Source organism: Aspergillus terreus, genomic scaffold (assembly GCF_000149615.1).
Source record: "Aspergillus terreus NIH2624 scaffold_15 genomic scaffold, whole genome shotgun sequence".
NCBI lineage: Eukaryota > Fungi > Ascomycota > Eurotiomycetes > Eurotiales > Aspergillaceae > Aspergillus > Aspergillus terreus.
Genome location: NT_165938.1, coordinates 642,292 through 663,043, shown reverse-complemented (window position 1 = coordinate 663,043; position 20,752 = coordinate 642,292). Strand labels below are relative to the sequence as shown.

The window sequence follows — 20,752 nt, the reverse complement described above, 5'->3', positions numbered from 1 at the left end:
TGCCGTCACAATCTGGAAAACGCGGAATAGTGATTGCTGTCTGACTAGGCTACGAGCGCGCAAGCACATGAAATGCAAGAAGAGAAAATGCAGTAAATCAGTGGTCTTGCGGGTTCTCACTAAGCTGGTAAGACGCGTCGTCCATTGCCTTGCGGACGCGCTGACAGCCACTATGTCTGTGGCGTACTCTTCCAGTAGGGTGTTGACATGGTATGTCTGGAATTAACGTCTCTCTAGGCCCTATAGAACTGTAATAGAATGAGCTGCTTCAAAGGCATTGGCTGAATAGATGACTATAGCCATTACCCGAAGACTTCTCCTCTGCATCGCTTCAATGCCAATAGCGAGAACCATCGCTGCCAGGTGCTCCATGTTTTCCATCTTCCAGGGCCCGTATCTCATCATCTTCATGTGCTCTACCCCATGCCTGATGCCAACCTCCAAGTACCGCACCCATGCATTTTCGAAGCCGGCGAATGTTCAAGACCGTTTCTGAAACGGCTCAGGAACCACGTTTCATTGTAAGTCGAAAAGAAACCATATTGACCTTCGCATCTTGTAACGGATTCCTGTTGGTCTTTCTCTAGACCAGTAGCAAGGACGGATGCTGAACCTCTCCAGACGCAATGGTAGAACTTTGCTCCTGTCGTATAGTCTGTCGCCCCAAATTAGCATTGCTGCATGCCTGGGAATCGCGGTACAAGAGGGCTTGTGAGTATCACCGAAGCGCATGACGCGGATCAGAGCGCATCCAGAACTCCAGTTCGACGGTGTATATAACTTCGCCAATTGCGCATGGCACGTTGACCAGACAGGGCCATTTGTCAGGTAGAGTTCCAAACCCCCTCTTGCATTCCCTGACTATGCCTGCCCAACTCCTTCTGAGTGTCACCGCAAAAGGCAGATTTCGAGACAGTTGTGTATCATCCTCCAGCCTTCTGCTTGTCAGCACATCCCCAAGGAATTATCTAGCTCTTAGACACTCGTCTGAGACCTGATGCATCCGTGGTGATCCACATGCAGAACATCAATGAAAGGATCAGGATCATAAGGGGGGCCACCTCATGCTGGACAAGTATCCCAATGTCTGGGCCCTTTATCAAACACTGCCAGCTGTGCTTTGCCGGCAAACGCGTAGACCATGGGTATCCACGGTCTACGCTTTCATCGCTCCCATGTCCAAGGAGAGTGGTAGAATGTAGGTAGTGTATCTGATTGAAAAATCCCCAGTCTTATGGGCTGTCAGATGGGATACTGTTTCAAACAGAGACCGATGTGAATGAATCCTTGAATCCTTCAAGTCACTAAGAAGATGAGCGAGCTCAGCTACTTTCGTGAATGAAGTCCTATTTACCAAACTAAGGATTTCATTCCACCGGAGGTCCAGCTGTATGTCTTTCCCATGTCCTTCCCACGTCCTTCCCACCAAAACATGTACGTAGACATCCAAATGCGGCCTCACCGACTTATGTTGGTTGCCGAAACGACATCATGAAGTCATTACCGTCGCGGTAGCCTCTACATTTCGAAATAGGCGGACCAACCAATATCCCGTCGTAGTGTATGTATTGAAGCGATTAGTTATGCAGGCTCTTCACCAATCCAGAAATGAAGCAGGCATCCAGCATCCGAATGCCTGAAGTAGCAAAGACAAAAGAAAAGGCATCTAGCCGCATCGAAAGCAGTCACAACTAAAATCGCGTGCATGTATGTAGTTCCACGTTCCTGGTGGCGGAACCGCCGGCCAGCAGCCGGATTCGCCCGCCTTCTTTGATATCTAGACTAGTCACATACCCATCATTTAGTCGTGTGCCTGGCAGCGTACCATGGCTCGCCCTCTCTCCAGTGACGGAATGAATATCTAAAGGAGTCTACCTACCTACTACTATTTAACTCCTTGTTTTTCCTCTCCCCTTCCCTCTTCTGCTTTTCTTCTGCCATCTTCTTCTTCCTCTCGCCGCTTTACTGCTTCTCTCCTACTACATCCACCCATCATATCTCATAGTTCTCCTGCTCATAGCTCTTCTGCTCATCTTTTACTCTCTATTTCTCGCCCTCCGTTTCTTGCTCTGTGTCTCTTGCTGCCTGTTTCCTGCTCTCTCTATCCCTCGTTCTCTGTCTCTGTCTCTTGCTGTCCGCTTTCTTTCTCGTGCTGTTCGCTTTCTCTCCCTCTGTCTATCGTCACCATGGCTGTCGTACTCCCCAACCCCCTTGTTGCCCCCTTCATGCCATCAGAAATCACTTACTCCTCGGGACTCATCCTCCCGACCAGCACCCCTTCCAAAGGCCGCTCTGTCTCTACCGAATCGACTAGGTCCAAACGCTCGGGAGGGTCATCCGATGACCAAGAACCGAGGCCGGCTCTCGATGGCTTTACAGAGTCCGACTTGCGCGCCGGCGGCCCCAGGCTCTGTGAATCGCCCTGCTTCGCAGATTACCGCATTCCGTCGACCCATGCCATGTACAAGAAGTTGACCGACGATAGGGCGCGCACGGCCCAAGCTGAAGCCCTCAAGATTTGTGTCAAGGAAGGCTTGAACCGGCCTGAAGCCCGTTTCTGCCTTCGCCGTCCGACATTCAGCCCTCAGAGTGCAGGCGTTCCCACCTTGTTGGTTGTTTCGCGGCGTGATAACTATCGGAGCCGGGGCTGGATCTCTGTGGCACGCAAGTTACAGCAATACCTGCATAGCCAGGGAATCACCCAAGTCGCCGTCGAGATCATGGATCCAGCATTTGGAGCAAACCCACACTTGTTCCCCGTCTCCAGCAGCCACCCGATTTCTCAGCACTGGAAGTCTGTCGCAGAGGCGATCATTGGCGAATTTGACCTTAGGGGTATCTGCACTATCAACTGTTTTCGGATTGGAGCCAGCAGTCAGATTGACCAATGCCCTGTTACTGTCCTCGTGGGGATCGACCAACAGGTGACTAGGGACTGGAGAAACGTACGCGAGGCAATTCTTATCATCCTTGCCAGGTACAACCTGGCTGACGTGGGCGTGATGATCAGGAAGGACAGAGGGCTGTCCAGAATGGCTGGCGAGCAAGCTCTCGCCGCTCTAACGCCTCACCAGCAGTGTACGACTGAAATTGATATGGGATACAGCCTGGCACCACGGAAAATGCACCACGGGCAAGGTACTTTCGGGGGATGGATTCAAATTCGCAACCCAAACACCGGTACATGGGTAGATCTAGGCATCACCTGTTGCCATTGCATCTTTACCGACCTCAAGGATGTGTCGGGTGCGGAAAGAGACGCGATTCGTGCCTGGACGGAGAATGGGGTTGCCTTTCGAGACCCCAACACAGCTAAATACCTCAATATGGATTCGCCAAGCAAGGGCATCCTCAACTCTGGCCTTGAAGACCTCGACCGGAGAATTCGCAGTCTCAGGGAGGACCAACGCTTCTCCAAAGTGGAGAAAGCAAAAGCTCGGGGTGAATTCATCATTCCACGCGACGAGACAGCGTGGAAGACGCTCTCCGATGCGATCACTCCTCTGGAAAAACAACGCAAGGAGATCGACCAGTTTTTTGTCAAGAAGCGATACTACCTTGGGACCGTTTTCTACGCATCTGGCCTAAAGGAAGTGCCCATGAAAGTGCCCGCGAAAGGGAAACCAGCCCTTCAAATCTGTGACTGGGCGTTGATCCAGCCCTCCAAAGACCGCAAAATTGGATCGAATCGGGTACGTCCAATTCAATGACATCGCCTACAGAAACTTCCTTTCAAGGCTAACCAATCGCTTTTAGATCCCGCCGCCTGCTCGTGCTCACGTCCCATATAAAAGACTCGCCGACGCCTCGGACTCATTACCTGCGAATAGACAGGAACTAGCCAAGATTGGGCAAGCCACGGGCCTCACCGTAGGCTATTACAGTCACCTGGACACTGTCCATATCGTCGAGCGCATGGAAAATGGCAAGAAAGTCTTCGTATCGACCTATGAACACTGCTTTATGTCTTCCGATCGGAAGCATTCCCTGGTCGAGAGAGGTGATTCCGGCTCGCTGGTTTTTGAAAAGGACACCGGCATGGTTGTGGGGATGCTCTTTGGGGGTTCGCAGAACGAGGATGTTGGTTATTTTACTTCCATCATCGACCTCTTTGAGCACATCAAGAAGTCGACCGGGGCCAATGAAATCCGGATCCAGCCTGGTCGTTGAACTTTCTGTTCCCCCTTTCTTTCGCTTTCCTCGTTTCTCGTTGTTCATACTAGCATATGGTGCTTGGCCTAACGACCTGGCCAGGCACCATCACTGCACGGCTGCGATGCCGAAGAGCGTTTATTGATACGCTACGACGCGAATTCGGGCAGAAGCTCTTTCGCTTTTATTTCTTTTGACATTTGCTTTTTAGTTCATTCTTGTTCCGTTCATCCGTTATGGTTTTGACATTGGCTTTATCGTTAGACAGTTCTTCATTAATCCATCATCTTCTCCGTCTCATCCATCCATGGCCTTACCGTACCGACGGTGACAACCACAATGTAAACAACGTTGGACAACTTACGATCAACGGAAGATGTAGTTAGAACGTCGGTTAGTCGTCTCGGAGTGATATCTGAATAGCTTCATCTAGGAGCCTATGAAACACCCGCACAGCTGGCGCTAGTCCAGCTATTTCTGGTAGATGATTACTGCTGCTGCTCTGCTATTTTGCTTCGGTTTCTTCGTAAAAACGGCAGTAAAGACAATCCCAGCTCTCATGTTGGCATATAACTAAGACCTTCCGCCAACCGTGCTGATCTTGTGCTTCAGCAATATCCCTCTACCTCATTGTAGTCGGGCCTTCTTGCGTTTTGTGTCTTCGGTAATGGCAATGACCCTGGTCATATAGGATATTCGGACTTGCAAAGACCATCCCTGTAACAACTGACGATGAGCGCTGTGGTCCCTTCATGGGCACTTCTTTTAAGCCGGAGGGGCAGAAAATCTGGCCGATAAAGAACTCCCGTCGCTCGGAATCACAAGGCCTCGTCGACCTGGACTCGAGTTTCGAGAATCGTGGACTGTCCTGAGTCCACGGACCGTTCTGTCTGGCTCGTCAAGACATCTCGGTCAAGGCGTAAAGAGAGGCACCCGGAAAGCAAGCCATAGAAACACGAGTATTCGAGATGGTCGGGATTTGATGAACGTGATAACCAGGAGACGATTAGCTCACTCCGCCCTCATTCGAACATCTCAGGCCTATTTCTTGCTTAATGCTCGCCTACTCAGGCTGTAGCCCATATCGAATGCATCGTACACTGCTCGTGGGTCGACATGGGGCTAGCGTACTCGCCAACCATTCTGGACAGCCCCCTGTCCTTCAACGACTCCTCTGGGGTTGACCAGAAGGTAAACCAATGTTCGTGGATCTCTATCATGATTTCATTGCCATTTCCCATTCCAGTAGCCACATGGACGCTCTTCCACCCGGTGTAGCGGCCGACGGTCAAGCCCGTGGCTTGTCCGAACTTGCATAGTTTGTCTCTATATCATGCCTTTGATTAGTATGGGCGAGAGTTCGCATGGGGAAAATTACCGTTTTGACTTGGCTGATTTGATCGCGTCGCGGTCAATGACTATTCCGGAGAAGGCGATCTCAGTTGAAATGAATGAGGTTACAAGAGGGCTTGCGAATATCCTTACTTGTGGATGGTCACACGTGCAATATGGTTGAGGGACGTTTTGGCGGTAAAGAGATGGAAGAGGAATAGGAATACAAAGGCGCGGAGGGACGTATACCCCGTCGAGAATGAGAGAAGGATTCGGGCAGATCGCATTCACGCTGGTACTACTATCCGAGGTCTTGCTTGGTAAGTAATGCAAGGATATTGCGTGAATGAAGCCGCACATACTTGATCTGTTATATTCCTATGGGCATGTGGATAGGCGCATTCACCCCTTAAACATGGAGAATCACAATGTCACCCCAATCAAGCGTACCAAGTCACTGACCACCTCATCTAGACCGCCCGACACCTCCTTGTGCTTTCTGTTGATCATAGTCGGCCCGCAGCACGAGGGCAAGTAAGATAGGAGTAAGATTGGCCATGTGGACTCCATCCTGGGTGTCATAAGGACCAACCTCATGCATCGTCAGGAACGATGTAGGGTCCCCTTTCTCATGTTTACCATCTAGGTACTCCAGATACTTCTCGTCGTACTCGGCAAAGATCAACCAGATCTTATGCCTATCCTGTGACACATGAATTCGCCTGGCATCCCATTAGATCAATCGACCGAGATCGCTCGATATGCACTCACCGATAAGGGAGGTTCCTTGGTGAGTCTGAGCTCTCTTTTAGCCAAGCCACCATTTGAGCGCTCTCTTGCATGCGAATTTCCAAGGCATTTGTTCTCCTGAGACAAGGCTTGACCTCTATGAGGGCCCGTGCATCGCTATCGCCCTTACCCCGTAGATATCCATCTGTCCGGGCCTCGTATTCAGTATTACTGAATCTTGGCTTATATACCTTGCGGTGTATGGTCCAGGTACTCGTAACGGAGGGGAAGTGCTCAACAATGGCCTTCAGGAAGTTGACCAGAGCCGTGTTGACAATCTGCTCATCCTCTCAGAGGTATTTGAGTGCGTCTCCCAAAAAGCTTCAAATCCACCGGAGACCTGGTCCAACGGGGGCGTAGACCCTTCTAGCGGGCTGTCTTGTTCTAGACCGGGTATCAACGGGACGTCGTCCAGGTCATCACTGATTTGCGACCTCTCCATGGCCACTCGGGCCGACTTTGTTGGAGTCACATCAGGAGCCGGTCGTCTTTCTTTCAACTTCGCGCGTGTACGCTTTGCGATGGGAGATATGGTGACCTCGGTATCCGCGGATGAACTTTGAACCATAGCCGCGTCAAGCTGGAACGATTTGGCCAGGAAGAAGTTCCCTTCTCCTGAATTCGTACCAAAGCTGTGGCGATATACCTGCCAGGAGCGGTAGTTCTTCAGCATGTCTTTGGCGAGTTGTATCCAGTGGTGTAACTTAAATTTCTCAGGCTTGAAGGCAGTAATATGGACACGCTGCCACAATACCCGTAGAAGTAAGAATTGGCGGAACTGGAACATGGAGGCGGAATTCAACTTCTCGTCGTTTATCGACAAGCCCTCGAGGCCTTCGTCGGCGATTGCGGACCGCCATTTATCTGCCGTTGACGGAGCTTGTCTTTCTGTGGATCGAGTGTGAGGGAAAGACATGATCAGATAGTAAATACAGACAGGTAACGATGAATTGTGTGTCTTATTGCAGGGGGGTCAGTGTCCAATTTGTAGTCCTTCGACTGGTAGAGCCGATGTCAAAGGAAATCATGCGGATTATAACCGCTACGACTAGTCATTGTCCATAGCCGATGGACCACCTCAGCTCCTATGCATCCATCACCTGTCAGATAATGTCGGCCTCTGTTCACAGAGACAAGGGATTTCCATCCAGGATCTCAGGCCAATAGGCTCCAGCATCTCGACCGCAACCGCCAGGAATCCATGTAGTGTTTCATCGTAGACACGGCCCCTTCAAAGATCAATGAGACAGGAGCATCTATCGCTCAACTGGTAAAATATAGGACTTGGACGAGATGTATTGCGTGGACGAAGCGCCAGGCCCGACAAGGTGGTGATGCATTGCGGGCCCCGGCAATCCTCCCGTTATCAACATTGCCGACCCTCACTCTTAAAGACCCCCCGAATCCTCTCGTCTACAACGTCCATCGCCCTTCATACTGGGCTCCCAGTTTACTCAAACGATAATGTCTACCGCTCGAGAACGGCCAGAACACAAAGCTCTTCGCCATGCCGTACGACACATCGAGAGCTCTTTGCTGAAGATCCCATCCATGCAGTACACTCCGGAGGATCTCAGTGGCCTTCCTATTCGATGCTTACCAATGCCACTGTCCAACGGGGGCTATTCTCAATTTAAACCCTGCTTTTTTGAACCTTTCAAAAACATCTCGCAAGATCCGGAGACTGAGTACTCAGCGTGCCAGCTACCAGAGGGCTGGCCAGAGGACTCTATCAGTCCAATGGACAGAGCCGACTCGATTCTGATATACCTGGATGAGTATATCGGGAGCGTCATCTGTAACAGTGGAAGCAGTCCCAAGGACACCCCTGCCTACTAGCACATGCCCAGCTCGTAAGACACTCTCTTCCATCAGTCATCGGCTCCATGCTGATTGCCTTACCAGTTCCGACCGATATCCATACTGTGGGAGCACAATGAGCTCTCTCGATGGGTTGCGACTTTTACCAGTGATTACAACGCCGGTCCGCATTTCAAATGCATGATGATCAGCGATGTTCACGGTGATGATCGCCTGACGCGCAGCGAGCTCCTCTGTGCTTGTCGGATCATGATCATGTTTCTCAGTTCCCATCGTTGGATGAACCATATGGTGACTTCGGTACGTTTCTAACGCTCTTCGCATGTTCCTGGCTATGGATTGACTGACTTGTTGTACCATAGGTCATGCTCCTCTCTTTCATGGGGGGATATGGACGCATCCTACTAGTCCATCACGATGCCTCGCAGTTGATTGTCAGGAAGAGCAACCTGTTTGACCTTCGAGAGAAGAATACGCCGGCACTAAAATTGTTCTTGTGCTGGTGGTGCTCATCTCATGTTGGAGATACGCTCAAGGGATCTCTATCACAGGAGAAATAATCGGCTGGGTAAGGTATTGGCGTTGGAATCTACGGAGTTTGGTCTGGGATGGTTGGAAATGACCTGTGCTGGACACGGGGATTGGATTGCTATGATACCCTGGAATCAGATACAGAGACATTTTATTAACTCTTGCCTAATCAGTTTCAACTTTGCAATTCTGCTAGGTGATCTCAATAATCGGTACGTACAGAGCAAGCTACTGAGTGGCTTCTTAAGGCCGCGCTAAAACAGGAGAAATTCCAGCCAGGTGAGATTATGCACGCATGCCAAAGTCATTGAAAGCCACAACATGCATTATATCTATTCCTATCCATCATCCCCCTATCCCATCATCTCCTTACGAAGTCGTCTTGCCTAGGAGAGAGTTGAAGTTATCCACAGGTGCATCATCCTTGACCACCGTCCAGACCTCCTCAATCTTCTTCACAGTTTCCGGGTCTAAAGGTCCTTTCTTGACGCCAGCGAGAGTTTGCTGCAACTGCTCATTATTGCGAGATCCAATGATCACCTTGTCGCCCAGATCCCCCTTCAAGGCAGAGTGGTACACGACCCACCGATAAGCCAGCTCAGCCTTAGGAATGCCCGCCTCGTTGGAGATCTTTGCCCAAAGCCGAAGCCCTTCCAGCATACCTGCTTTGTTGTACAGGCCATGATAGATGCCTCCCACCTGGCTATTCGGGTCCCATCGACCCTCGCCCCCTTTAAGGAGCTGGTCGACGTCTTTTGTCAGGAAACCCCCGGCAATTGGAGAGTACGCATAGAAGGAGATGTTGTGCTTGCGGAGTGTGGGAAGGAGCTCGGTTTCCAGGTGGCGCGCGACGGCATTGTAATTCCCCTGATACACAGTTGGCAGAACATAGCTCTTCTCCTGGGCAATCCGTACGACTTCCTCGACCTCCTCTGCGAGAAAATTAGATAGGCCAAAGCGGCGGAACTTTCCGGCCTTGTGAAGCGCGTTGACGCCGGCAAGGACTTCCTCCAGGGGGACTCTGCGATCTGGAGCATGGATGTAGTACACGTCCATCTGTATGGGTCAGCTCATGGCTCGTACAGATTCGTGGATGTGGGATACATACCTGATCGGTCTTGAGCTTCGTTAGGCTAGATTCTCCCGTGGCAATGATGCTATCCGTCGTAGCTGCTTCGGGAGAGAACCCGCCAGGAAACTTGCTATCGATTGCGAAGCGGGAGGCTGCCTTTACTTCCCCGAGGAGCTCTTCACTTTTCATATAGATGGTGGCAGTGTCGATGGTTTTTATACCGCCATCTTCCAATATATCCAATGCCTTCTTTATCTCCTCAATGGGGTAGGAGGCTTCGGACATAAAGGATCCGCCCCCGAAGACTAGTTCGACAGACATGGTAGTGTGTAGTACTAATGAGGCGACTGAGAGATGTATAGAAAGACAGGTGAATGTTCAGTTGTCAACTACTTCCAGTTCCGTGGATGAGAGCACGCTATATATATATAGACCCCTGGGGAGTCCGAGACGGAAGCGCAAGATCCGAGTGCCGACGACATTGTCATTCAACCGGAAGCAGAATCTTCCAGTAGCGGATCACTCATCGTGGTTTCTTCCGGTTGGAAGCAGGTCGAAGGATCGTCATAGAAGAACGAGATTATCAATCCACGGACTTAAGGACGGATCTGCGGGGTTTGGACGGTCTGACAAATCGACATACTAAACATACTTCCTTCATATCCACCTGGTCCTTGTGCCATCTATTGACAGCATTGTACGTGGTATATGGGGTATTGTCGTCGCCAAGCATATTGTCGTAATGTCTTGATCACCCTTGTGCGGTGCCGTGACTCGGCCGCCTCCAACGCAGCTTGTACATGCGGTTGGATAATTGACCACGGCTTCCCTTGCTTATCGATCGCTTCCAGGAAGGCTGTCACCACATGTTCGCTACCACATGCCTCAGAGCCAGCCGCTCTACATAATGGCGACTCGTCCACAAAGCCGCCATTGAGTGGGTTTGCACCGCAGTCGAGCAGCAGACGTACTGGTTCAAGTTTTCCTTCGCACGCCACGACAGCCAGGGGGGTACTGCCGTTGCTGTACCTTGAGTCGACTTCTGCGCCATGGCGTATGAGAAGGTCAAGCGTCGCCTCAGGGTCCGCATAAGGTCCCTCGGATCGAGCAGCTTTCACAATGAATTCCCTCTGCCAGAGCCGGATAAATCGAGAAAGGCCTCGGTCCAGAAGCAACTCGAGCAGGTCAGGACGGCCCTGTTCAGTCGCTAATTCAAGCGCCTCTCGACAAATGCGTGGGTGGACTACGTCCGCAGACATACAGGGAAACCATTGGGGACTCTCGTAGATCAGGCCAAAGACCTCCTTGCCGTTGACGAGCGCGTCCGTCACAACTGTATATTTGTATACGTGGCTCCACAGGTCATGCAGCATCATCCGCACCATCGCTGGTCGGCCGGCTCTCACTACAGCGTTCGCAACTGTGCTGTCTGGGCGCAAATGTTGTCCCAAGTCAAGCCCCGCATCTAGAAGACGGCGGAAGATACCGTCATGCCGTATTGACTGCTTAACATATGGCTCGAGGGCTGATCCCTCCAGGGGCTGAGAGTCATTCGGGTCAATGCCTGCTGCCAAAAGAAGCACTACGATGCGCTCGTAGCCACGGCTTGCAGCGTACCAGAGCAGATTAGGCGGCATTGGTTTCCCTGGACCGGGGAGGAACTTAGGACTCGGATCGGCTCCATGGGCGAGCAGAAGCGCGACAATCTCCGCATGACCGTACTTCACTGCCAAACACAACGGTGGCGGACATCCATAGGAATCTTCGTCGTATCCATTCAGATTGCAGCCGTGGCTTTCGAGTAGGTCACGGACAAGAGCAGTTCGGCCACAAGCAGTAGCCGCACATAGAACAATTGTTTTATGCTTAGGTTCCGTTGCCAGTTGGACGTAATCGAAACTTTCCAGAAGTAAGTCTATCACAGGGACGCTTCCGTATGTAACAGCATTGTTGAGTGTGTCCATTGCCATCGGTAGATTTGGCTCCGGGTGCAATAGAGCACCGGCGTGCAGAAAACACCGCACACTCTCAAGCTGGTCGGCCTTAGCAGCCACACAAATCAATCGCATTCGGACTGAATCTGAGTTGCTCGGCTTGCGACCCCGCCTCAAGAGAAGCTGAACGATATCCTGATTCCCCGTCATGATTGCCCTCAGAAGGAGAGTAACGTTGCCATCTTTAGTTTCCATACATGCTCCCCGGTCGAGGAGAAGCTCCACGACAGAAAGATGGCCGTTCGAGACCGCAGCAGACAGAGAGGCATGCATTGTCCACTGCACTGGAGGATGGGCTTTGGGGGCTTGTGGCGATAGTTCCAGGAGAAACCGCACGATTGGCTCGTGGCCAGATTTGGCTGCCATCATAAGCAAAGTATCCCAAGAGATTCGGTCCTCCAGCCCGTTTGGATTGAATTCCGCCTGTTTCTCAATAATATGAACAAATGATGTCTTATCGCCTAGCTTCTTTCCACTAAAGGATGCAAGAATGTTTGTTCTCTTGTCTTGAATATCCAGGCCCCTCTTCCCCAGAAGCTGCAACATCTCCAGGCGGCCATGGATCGCTGCCAGAGCGGCAGGGTGCTCTTCGAGACGTGATCCTGGTCGATCAGGCGATGCCCCAGCATCTAGAGCCATCTCGACCGTGGACATGGATCCGTGGATGATACCCCATGGCAGGGCAGAGCTTTCCCCATGATGCACGTTGTGACGGTACAACAGAGGGTTGAATCGGTTGTAGTAAGCCCGACTGGTGCGTGCGAGAGAGTCAATATCGCTTTCATAATCAAGACCATCTAGAACAGCGAAAATGAGTTCGGTAGGGAGGTTCAACAGTGACATTGTCTTCTCGACCAAATAAACGAAGTTGGTTGAAGATGGACGAGGAGTGATAGTTAGTTCACTCATCCAACGTAAGCCCGGTGATCGTTGGGGCTTTTTCCTTTTTCGGCAACCACGTACTCGGACCATCTTCAGTCTCTATAATCCACATATTATGAATATCCACCAGGGCACGAAAATACAGTCACTACGGCGTCAGCCCTGCTTGAATGCCTTTGGCTGGGACTGGATGTAATATCATTCCAAGCCAGGCCATCGAAGAAAGACTCGAGTGCTTTTCTCCTATCCAAACGTCCATGGTATTATACAACATTAGAGAATTCAGCAAACGCCTACCAATGCGATGAAGCAAACAGACAATTCTACTTTCCCTTGGCAGCCTCTCGCTCCTTCTTTCGAGCAAGATATCTCTCCCGCGCACTGGAGACATCCTTCTCCGTCTTGTGACTGCGAGTGCGCTCCGCGATCTCCTTTTGCCGTGCAGCTTCGGCCTCCTCTTCCTGACGGGCCCGCTCCTCCAACTGCGCCGCAATCATCTCGGTCTGGCGAGCCCGCTGGCCCTCCCGAGCTGTGCGCTGCGAGCGGAAGTCGAATTTCGTCGCCGCTGCCCGGCGCGACGCCGCCGCGGCCGCTTCCTCATCCTGCGTCTGCGTCTTGGGCTTGGGAGCGACGTTGAGTCCAGCCGACAACAGCTGCCGCTTATCCACAATCTGGCCCTCATCATTCACAGCGATATTCGCGCCACGCGCTTTGAGCTCTTCAGCCATCTGTGCCTCCGTCTTCTCCGTTGCTTCAGCCTCCGTAGACGGGCCTTCCGCCGGGATCTCCCCAGCCTGCACCCGGCGCGCCGCTTCCTCAGCCGCCTTCACAGCCGCCTCATGCTGCTCCTCACCCCGCGATAACATATCGCGATAGAAGCCCACCATCCCGGACGTCCCGTTCTTGCGTCGGCGCTCCTCCTCCTGCTTCTCGCGCTCCGCCTCCTCGCGCTCAAGCCGACGCATCTCCTCCTGCTGTGCCTTGTACGCAGCCGTCACGAACTTCTCCTTATCGGCAAACTCGTCGCCCTCGGCCTCGCGTTCGCGCGCCAGCATGCGGTCCCGCGCGCGCAGCCGGTCTCGCTCACGCACCTCCGCGCTGCGCAGCAGCGACGTCATGTACCGGGGTCCTTCATTCTTTGCACCCTCAGCGCCGGCTTTCTTGTCGGGCTTCACGTGGAGTGAGTCGTAGACCGCGTCGTAGGAGTAGATGGACGGGTCAATCTCTTGTGCTTCTTCTGCGTGCTTGCGGCTGGTCCGTAGCGCCGACAGATCGGTGTATGTTCGTCCTTCTTTTCCGGCACCACTGCCGCCACTGGCGTTCTTCGTGAGCCCGTATTGCGTCGGGGCGGTCTGTTCTTCGGCGTCGTCGTCTGGGTCCGCGAAGATGGAGCTCTTGCTGAGGGGTTTGACTGCGGGCTTTTTGGGGGGAGCGCCGCCGCCACCGAAGGGGATTTTGCGCTTTGCGGGCGGTCCATTTGTCGGCTGGGTCTTCGGTTTGGATTCTGTGTTGCTGTCGTCTACCCCGCCGAGGGTGGTGATCTCGACGGTGTTGGATACGCTGTCGGCGCCATTGTCCGAGTCGGAGTCGTCTGCGGCGAAGACGGGTTTTTTGCGATTCTGGGAGCCGCCTTTGCTGCTAAGATTGAGCCCTAAGGATAGCGGGGGTGGCATCTTGCGGTCTCTAGGGATTGTCGTGGACGGTCTTGGAGAGCAAGTATAGGTGCTGTTGCGGAGCGAAATGATGCGATAGACAGCACGTGATATATCTTATCACCCACGTGATTCCCCTTACCCGCAATCAGTCCGGAGGATGTCCCATACTTCCGTTGACTCTATCAACATCACAACAGCAGCCGGGCCGAAAAATGTCATACTATTTCACAATCCTCTCCCCGTCGGACGTGCCGCTCTTCAATCTCGCCTTTGGCACCTCCAAAAGCGGAGGCGATGGCATCGCGCGTTTCCGCTTCCCCGACACCGCGCAGTACATGAACCAGTTCATCATCCATTCCAGTCTAGACATTGTCGAGGAGGCGCAGTGGATGAACTCGAACATGTGCGTATCCTTTCCCGTTATTTATGGATTATTTGAGATCTGGCCCGCCTTGCATGCCGTAGAGAACAGACGCTGACAGATGTGAAGGTACCTCAAACACATCGACACCTACCCCCCCGCCGCCGCATACATCTCCGCCTTCCTGACTCCCTCCGGCGCGCGCTTCCTCCTCCTTCACCAACCGCCACAGCTCCCGACAACAGGTGCTGGCGGCGCCAATAGTACCACGGGTTCGTCGTCGCTGCTCGCGTCATCCTTCTCCGGGGGTGTGGGGTCGACGCGGGCGTCGAGCAGCTCCGTCGCAGCCAATCCGACGTCGCCGCAGACGGAAGAGGCCGTACGACAGTTCATGAACGAGGTGTATGAGAACTACGTAAAGACAGTGATGAGTCCGTTCTACCGACAGGGCATGGAGATTAAAAGTCCGGTGTTCCGAGCGAAGGTGAGTGCTGCGGGGAGGAAGTGGTTATGATCGGATTTTCCATTTTGGCTGTTATACAATTTCGGGTGTGGTTATGATTTCACTCGTGGTTAGAGTCGGCGTTCGGTATGCATAGCGTGTATTCGTTATTCGTTCCTACCAATCATGCTCCGTCTAGTTACGTTCCCTTCCAGAAAAAACAAACAATAGAGTGTAAGATCAGTCAATCCAAACGCCCAGTACCACCAGCGAGAGGGGATTAAGTTGAATTGAATCAATCGATCAGCCCACCATCTGCGGAGCCAGCTTCTTCACAGTGACGGCCTTGAAGTTCTCCACTGCATGCACGACGTCCTCCAATTTGGCGACGGCCCCAAAGATCCCGCCTTCCATCTTGATCGACTCAATCGTGCTCAGATGCAGGGACGGCTCGCTGGCCGCCGTGCCGTCCTCCAGCACGACACAGTCGAACCCGCGGTCGTTGGCTTCGCGCACCGTCGTCGACACGCACACGTCCGTCGTCACGCCCGCGATGACGAGGTTCTTGATGCCCTTGTTGCGCAGGAGAAGCTCAAAGTCGGTGTGGGCGAATGCGCCACGCCCTGGCTTGTCGATCACTGGTTCTCCCGGCACAGGGTACAGCTCATCAACGGTGTCGTGGCCGGGCTCGCCGCGGATCAAAAGTCGGCCCAGAGGGCCCTGCGACCCGATTCCAAGACCAGAAGCATTATTTCGGGAGCGATAGGCTTCCCGTGTGGAGAGAGTCGATAGATCTGGGCGGTGGCCTGAGACAGTCAGGCTGGGGTTAAAACGCGGAACCGACGGATACGTACCTTCACGGGTGTGGTAAACCGGGAATCCAGACGCTCGGAAAGCGTTGAGCAGGACCTGCAGCTTGGGTATTAGGTTTTGCGCGGCGGATATGTCGTACCCCTGGTACTCCATGTATCCACCCGGGGCGCAGACTGGATTTAAATCCCGCGGTCAGCGTTGGTATGAGCAGTGCGGGGATGACAGTGGGAGACTAACAATCTTTTTGCATGTCGATGATGACCAGGGCGGTGGTGTATGGAGTGAGCGTGGCATCGTGCGGCCAGTCGTATGGAATGGCGGCGATTTGACCCTTCCGAACCTTGTGGTGAGGGACCTGCCGCGGCTTCTCGACAATCGGCCCGTGGTTATGTGTCGGGTTCAGGACGGTCAAGGTCCAGATACCGGGTGTGCCAGCGGCGACTAACATGAATGGACAGTCCATAAGACGGGACGTTCGTCGCCGTTTTCTGGTCTCCTCGGTGAGGCCGTTGCGCGGACGATAGTGTCCGCCGCGATCGCATCGCAACCATACTTTGGCGGTGCGGCCGGGTTTCTTTTCCGTTGGCGTACTGGATGACTTGACGACTACGTTATAGCCATGCGCCTTTCCATGCGCTTGGACTGCCGCGAGAAGAGATGCTCTGGGGGGTTCTGTCAGTACCGCGCGAGGCGCAGTTTAGAACGTCGGAGGCCATACTTATCAGGAAAGGTGCCTTCGGGAGGAGGCAGTAATTGCATGGACATGTCCGGGATATCTTGAAGATCACTCGGCGCATCGAGATTCAGATCGGTGGGGTCCGCCATGGTGACGGCCGGAGTGGATCGCCAGGAGCACAAAAGGGGAGGCCTGTTTTTGGTCGGGTCTGCAAGGCGACATGATTAGCGTGGACCGAGCGGAGCATCCCAGTTGTCGTGAGGGTCAAGATGCGCGAGTATTGAGAGAACAGACGGGTTCAGAATCCAGGAAACGAACGAAATGTAAACACATCACACGACGAAGGAATGAGTGCGTGGAAGCAATCATCTAGATGGAGAGGGAGGGAGAAGGACTGGAAGCATCGTGCGTGGCCATAGGGAAACTGGGGAAAGCCATCCAAGGGATGAGAGGGGGGGCCATCGGGGAAAGATCCGGGACCGTGCGAGAAAGGATGGAGGAGAACGTGCACAACCTACCGAGTAGAAGACCGACGACAAGACACGATCCCAGGGGGGAGACCGATGGTCTATCAACTACCTAACAGCGGCGTCATAACAAGAAACGAAGGTCTGTTGCTCCCACATCATCCGCCAGTCGGCAGACGCACGCCCGCTAGGCTGTTTCGGGTATGGCGGTATGGAACGTAATGGCATGGTATCTCTCCTCCAACCTCTCCCCCGTATGTATGTAACTAATACCGTTGTTGTCCCTTCCACTGTTGTCCTCCAGCTGTTGTCCCCGTGGATTCCATCATAACATCACCCGCCTCTCTCAGCTCTCTCCCTCTTCCTCCCCCTTCTCCATCCCCTTCGCCTCCCCTCCCCCTCGTCCCCTTTCTTGATCCCTCTGGGAGGGTCTCACCACAGGTAAGTCCGACTCTCAAAGCGACTCTTCTATCATCTCTTTCTTTCCGTCTATTCTCGTTTTTATTCCTCCGCAACATCCCCGATCTCTTGCGACACCGCCTCCGCCCCTCCACCGCCAGACCGCACACGGTCCACCGCTGGTGACTCGATCGATCCTCGTTCCCCCTGGATGATTTCGACTGGTCGCATCTTCGCCATCTCGTCTCCAGTCTTCAGATCCCACGGTTGAGCCCGTTGTCGGTGTCCCCGCTTCCGCCCGTCACCTTGCTCCTTCATTCGTGCTTCTCCTTCCCCGGCTGTAGCGGCTGGCGCGGGAGTCATGCCAGCGGCCGACGACACCACTTCTACTCGTCCCAAAGGTGGCAGCGCCAGTCGCGATGAGCTTAATTTCTACAAGACCCAATATGAGCAGTTAGAGGCGGAGTTGGCCGACTTCCAGGCCTCCAGTCGGGAGTTGGAGGCGGAGCTGGAGAAGGATATCGAAGCTTCCGAGAAGCGCGAGCGTCAGCTGAAGGAGAAGGTCGACAATCTACGCTACGAAGTTGAGGAGTGGAAGGTATCACCCCGTCGATCCTCTCGGCTCCCTTCCATCTCACCCGAATCACATGCCTAATAACTCAATGTCTTCCCGCAGACCAAATACAAACAATCCAAGTCGGAAGGCGGAACCGCCCAGAACAACCTGCAGAAAGAAATTACCACCCTCCGGGAAGCCAACCGAGCTCTCCAGTTGAAGATCCGCGATATCGAAGTAGCCAATGATGATTTTGAGCGCCAGGCTCGCCATACGACTTCGTCCCTGGAGGATTTGGAGTCCAGGTACAACATGGCCATCGAACGGGGCGTCCTACTGGAGGAAGAGATCCGGACTGGGGAACAGGAGCGTGAAGCTATTCGGATCGAGAATCAACGTCTGCGTGACGAGCTGTCGGAGTTGAAGATTGAGAACGAGATTGTCCAGGAGAAGCTGCGCAACACAGAACTGCATGGCGGCCGACGCAGGAAGCCAGTTGCCTTGCACCGCACACCTTCCACCCCACAGACCCCCGAGATCTTTGATCGCTCGCCCGAAGGGTCGACGGTGTCGTCACCCTTGTTTGCCACACCCCCGATGAAGTCCTTGACGTCTGCGACAGCAACTCCCCCCTCCCCTCCGATCTCCGAGACCTCCAGCAGCATGCGCAAGTCGATCAACGCGACCCCTGGCTTTCCGCGCCAGAAAGCGTCTGCGTCCGAGTCCTTTGGATCCAGATCCTTGTACAGTACCCGGACGCAGCGTTTCACCCACTCTCGTGCGACCTCCCTGGCGTTCAGTAACGGTCGCTCCACCCCGTCCATCACCTCTCGTCCCAGCTTGCCGAAGCCCGCCAATCACAATCAGGGTGCCACAAGTCGGCCCGCTGCTGGGTTACCCAACTCGAGTTCCCTGTACCAAATCCGTGGCCTGATTGGCAAGATGCAGAAGCTTGAAGAGCGAGTGCACTCTGCACGGTCGAAACTCCCCGCGCCGTCGCCGTCGCCGTCACGCGCGTCCTCTCGCGCGGGATCAATCCTGGGCGATAGTCCGGTGGCTTCCACCATCACCATGCGTCGAGACTCCCGCAAGCGGTTGAGTGGCAGCAGTTTCAGCTCCTCGGTCCACGGGGATGGTATTCCCTCCTATCTGCCCCACCGGCCCTCATACAGCACCCGAACGCAAGGCGATAGCCGGCCGAGCAGCCGGACAAGCTACTCGAGCACCTTCAGCCACAGCACCCACCCCAGTGTCGCTCCGTCGACTCGCCCCGAGAGTCGCCAAAGCCGCACCAAGACCCCGTTGGGACATTACTCGACCAATCCGACCACGGAGAGTCGGCGGCCGCGGTCATCGCTCAGTAATCCCTCAGGTCAAAATGGACTGGTGAACGGCATGTCCCATATCGATGAGGACGAAGACCTGGCGATGAGCATGTCTGTGCGAGCGAAGATCAGCGAGGTCCGGCAGACTCGACTTCCTTCGATCTCCACTCCCAACGGGATGAAGAAGCGCGCGCCTAGTGGCATTTCTAGCATTCCTACGCCACGGAACCTTCGGGCTAGTGCAGGAATGGGACCACCCGATCCAAATTCCAACGCCAATGATTTAGGCGAGACGTTCTGAACTTGGCTCCAGCCACCTTCACCCCACGGGTTCCTGACATATGCCGTCGGGAACGGGGCTCGAAGGGGATTTACGATGTTCATGGCCGTATGCAGATGTTGATCAACGCCTTTACTTCTTGAGACTGCATACATGTTTCTTTCGTTCATTTTGATTATCTTCTCTGTGACGTTTATTTTAATCGACTACCCCTTTGGAAGGTTCGGTATATTGATGGGATTTCGATTGGCTTTTTTCCCTCCTCCAGGTCTCTGGCCGATTGTTCATACTACTGTAGATTGGGGTCCACGGAGCAAATGGGTTTGCAACCGGATGTTCGTGCGGTCGATTGTGTGTTTGTGCCGGGAGGGGCTGCGGTCCCTCTATCGGCGTCCAAGCTGTGACTCAGCATTTTCTCTTTTTGTACTTATTTGTGTTGAGTAGACAATACCCAGTGATTCTTGCATGTGGTGGTACTTTACAGTTGAGATTGGTTGGCTGATGAATGAGTATAGTTGGTTGATGTTTGTGAGGGACCCCCATTAGTATATATATATATATATATATATTGAGGACAGCGGCAACAGCAACAATCATGTTAGATATTGTCGGTTTTTCCTGATATCCGAGCTGGTGACATTAATCAGATCCTCCCTGGCCACCGAGTTCGGGGTTCTACTCCGTACAGACCTCGTATTCGGGGGATTGCCTGTTTGGGGGTCCGTCGGATGCACCCTCTTACTCCTTGAGGCTAGGTCTGGGCATGCCAACCCCGAGGACCCAGTCGGTGCCCAGCATTATTGAATACTAGTTAGTTATATCGTGTTAATTAATCCAGGAAATACTCCGTACTCCGAACTACCGAACCCCTTCGGGCCGGTAGTTCGGGTATGTTGATTAGGCGGGTGTTTTGGTGAGGGCGATCCTGCCATCCCGTTGGTTGGACCGGATCCTCCCAACGGGATTGGCATCTCCGAGGCGAACCATTGGTGCAGAACCCCCGGATGGGGACGCCAACAGTGTCCCGATGCGGTTAGTGGATCGGACGCTGCTGCCTCCAGGTGTCCTTCTGACTTGCCTAACTCGGTAGTCTTCAGGGTTGTTTGGGGCATAGGACTCCGGAGTACAGATGCAGTAATCTCTCTCGGACTGATGTCAGCATGGTCGGGGATGTACTCCGTATATTAACCGATCGGGTAGGATGA

General features: G+C 53.4%; 10 protein-coding genes across 10 annotated transcripts; 4 read left to right on the top strand and 6 right to left on the bottom strand.

Annotated features, from left to right (window-relative positions):
• Nucleotides 1–172: 172 nt before the first annotated feature.
• ATEG_09712 (uncharacterized protein) lies at nt 173–1,279 on the top strand (the record flags this gene model as incomplete). The annotated part of the gene is made up of 5 exons (XM_001218333.1): nt 173–210; nt 300–521; nt 655–711; nt 1,139–1,198; nt 1,231–1,279. 5 exons carry the CDS (start codon nt 173–175, stop codon nt 1,277–1,279), a joined length of 426 nt encoding a protein of 141 aa, XP_001218334.1.
• A 907-nt stretch (nt 1,280–2,186) lies between these two features.
• On the top strand, nt 2,187–4,170 carry ATEG_09711 (uncharacterized protein; the record flags this gene model as incomplete). Its single annotated transcript, XM_001218332.1, has 2 exons — nt 2,187–3,692; nt 3,757–4,170. The coding sequence occupies 2 exons, from the start codon at nt 2,187–2,189 to the stop codon at nt 4,168–4,170; spliced, it is 1,920 nt and encodes a 639-aa protein (XP_001218333.1).
• Nucleotides 4,171–5,219: 1,049 nt separating this feature from the next.
• Nucleotides 5,220–5,844, bottom strand: ATEG_09710 (uncharacterized protein; the record flags this gene model as incomplete). The annotated part of the gene is made up of 2 exons (XM_001218331.1): nt 5,220–5,478; nt 5,531–5,844. 2 exons carry the CDS (start codon nt 5,842–5,844, stop codon nt 5,220–5,222), a joined length of 573 nt encoding a protein of 190 aa, XP_001218332.1.
• A 676-nt stretch (nt 5,845–6,520) lies between these two features.
• Nucleotides 6,521–7,189, bottom strand: ATEG_09709 (uncharacterized protein; the record flags this gene model as incomplete). The annotated part of the gene is made up of 3 exons (XM_001218330.1): nt 6,521–6,888; nt 6,920–6,948; nt 6,978–7,189. The coding sequence occupies 3 exons, from the start codon at nt 7,187–7,189 to the stop codon at nt 6,521–6,523; spliced, it is 609 nt and encodes a 202-aa protein (XP_001218331.1).
• A 548-nt stretch (nt 7,190–7,737) lies between these two features.
• On the top strand, nt 7,738–8,112 carry ATEG_09708 (uncharacterized protein; the record flags this gene model as incomplete). Its single annotated transcript, XM_001218329.1, has 1 exon — nt 7,738–8,112. One exon carries the CDS (start codon nt 7,738–7,740, stop codon nt 8,110–8,112), a length of 375 nt encoding a protein of 124 aa, XP_001218330.1.
• An 882-nt stretch (nt 8,113–8,994) lies between these two features.
• On the bottom strand, nt 8,995–10,018 carry ATEG_09707 (aldo/keto reductase family protein; the record flags this gene model as incomplete). Its single annotated transcript, XM_001218328.1, has 2 exons — nt 8,995–9,681; nt 9,734–10,018. 2 exons carry the CDS (start codon nt 10,016–10,018, stop codon nt 8,995–8,997), a joined length of 972 nt encoding a protein of 323 aa, XP_001218329.1.
• A 538-nt stretch (nt 10,019–10,556) lies between these two features.
• ATEG_09706 (ankyrin repeat domain-containing protein) lies at nt 10,557–12,330 on the bottom strand (the record flags this gene model as incomplete). The annotated part of the gene is made up of 2 exons (XM_001218327.1): nt 10,557–10,720; nt 10,959–12,330. The coding sequence occupies 2 exons, from the start codon at nt 12,328–12,330 to the stop codon at nt 10,557–10,559; spliced, it is 1,536 nt and encodes a 511-aa protein (XP_001218328.1).
• Nucleotides 12,331–12,896: 566 nt separating this feature from the next.
• On the bottom strand, nt 12,897–14,246 carry ATEG_09705 (splicing regulator NSRP1-like domain-containing protein; the record flags this gene model as incomplete). Its single annotated transcript, XM_001218326.1, has 1 exon — nt 12,897–14,246. One exon carries the CDS (start codon nt 14,244–14,246, stop codon nt 12,897–12,899), a length of 1,350 nt encoding a protein of 449 aa, XP_001218327.1.
• Nucleotides 14,247–15,334: 1,088 nt separating this feature from the next.
• On the bottom strand, nt 15,335–16,669 carry ATEG_09704 (cysteine hydrolase family protein; the record flags this gene model as incomplete). The annotated part of the gene is made up of 3 exons (XM_001218325.1): nt 15,335–15,825; nt 16,082–16,506; nt 16,563–16,669. 3 exons carry the CDS (start codon nt 16,667–16,669, stop codon nt 15,335–15,337), a joined length of 1,023 nt encoding a protein of 340 aa, XP_001218326.1.
• Nucleotides 16,670–17,747: 1,078 nt separating this feature from the next.
• nde1 (nuclear distribution protein NudE) lies at nt 17,748–19,568 on the top strand (the record flags this gene model as incomplete). The annotated part of the gene is made up of 2 exons (XM_001218324.1): nt 17,748–17,984; nt 18,063–19,568. 2 exons carry the CDS (start codon nt 17,748–17,750, stop codon nt 19,566–19,568), a joined length of 1,743 nt encoding a protein of 580 aa, XP_001218325.1.
• Nucleotides 19,569–20,752: the final 1,184 nt, after the last annotated feature.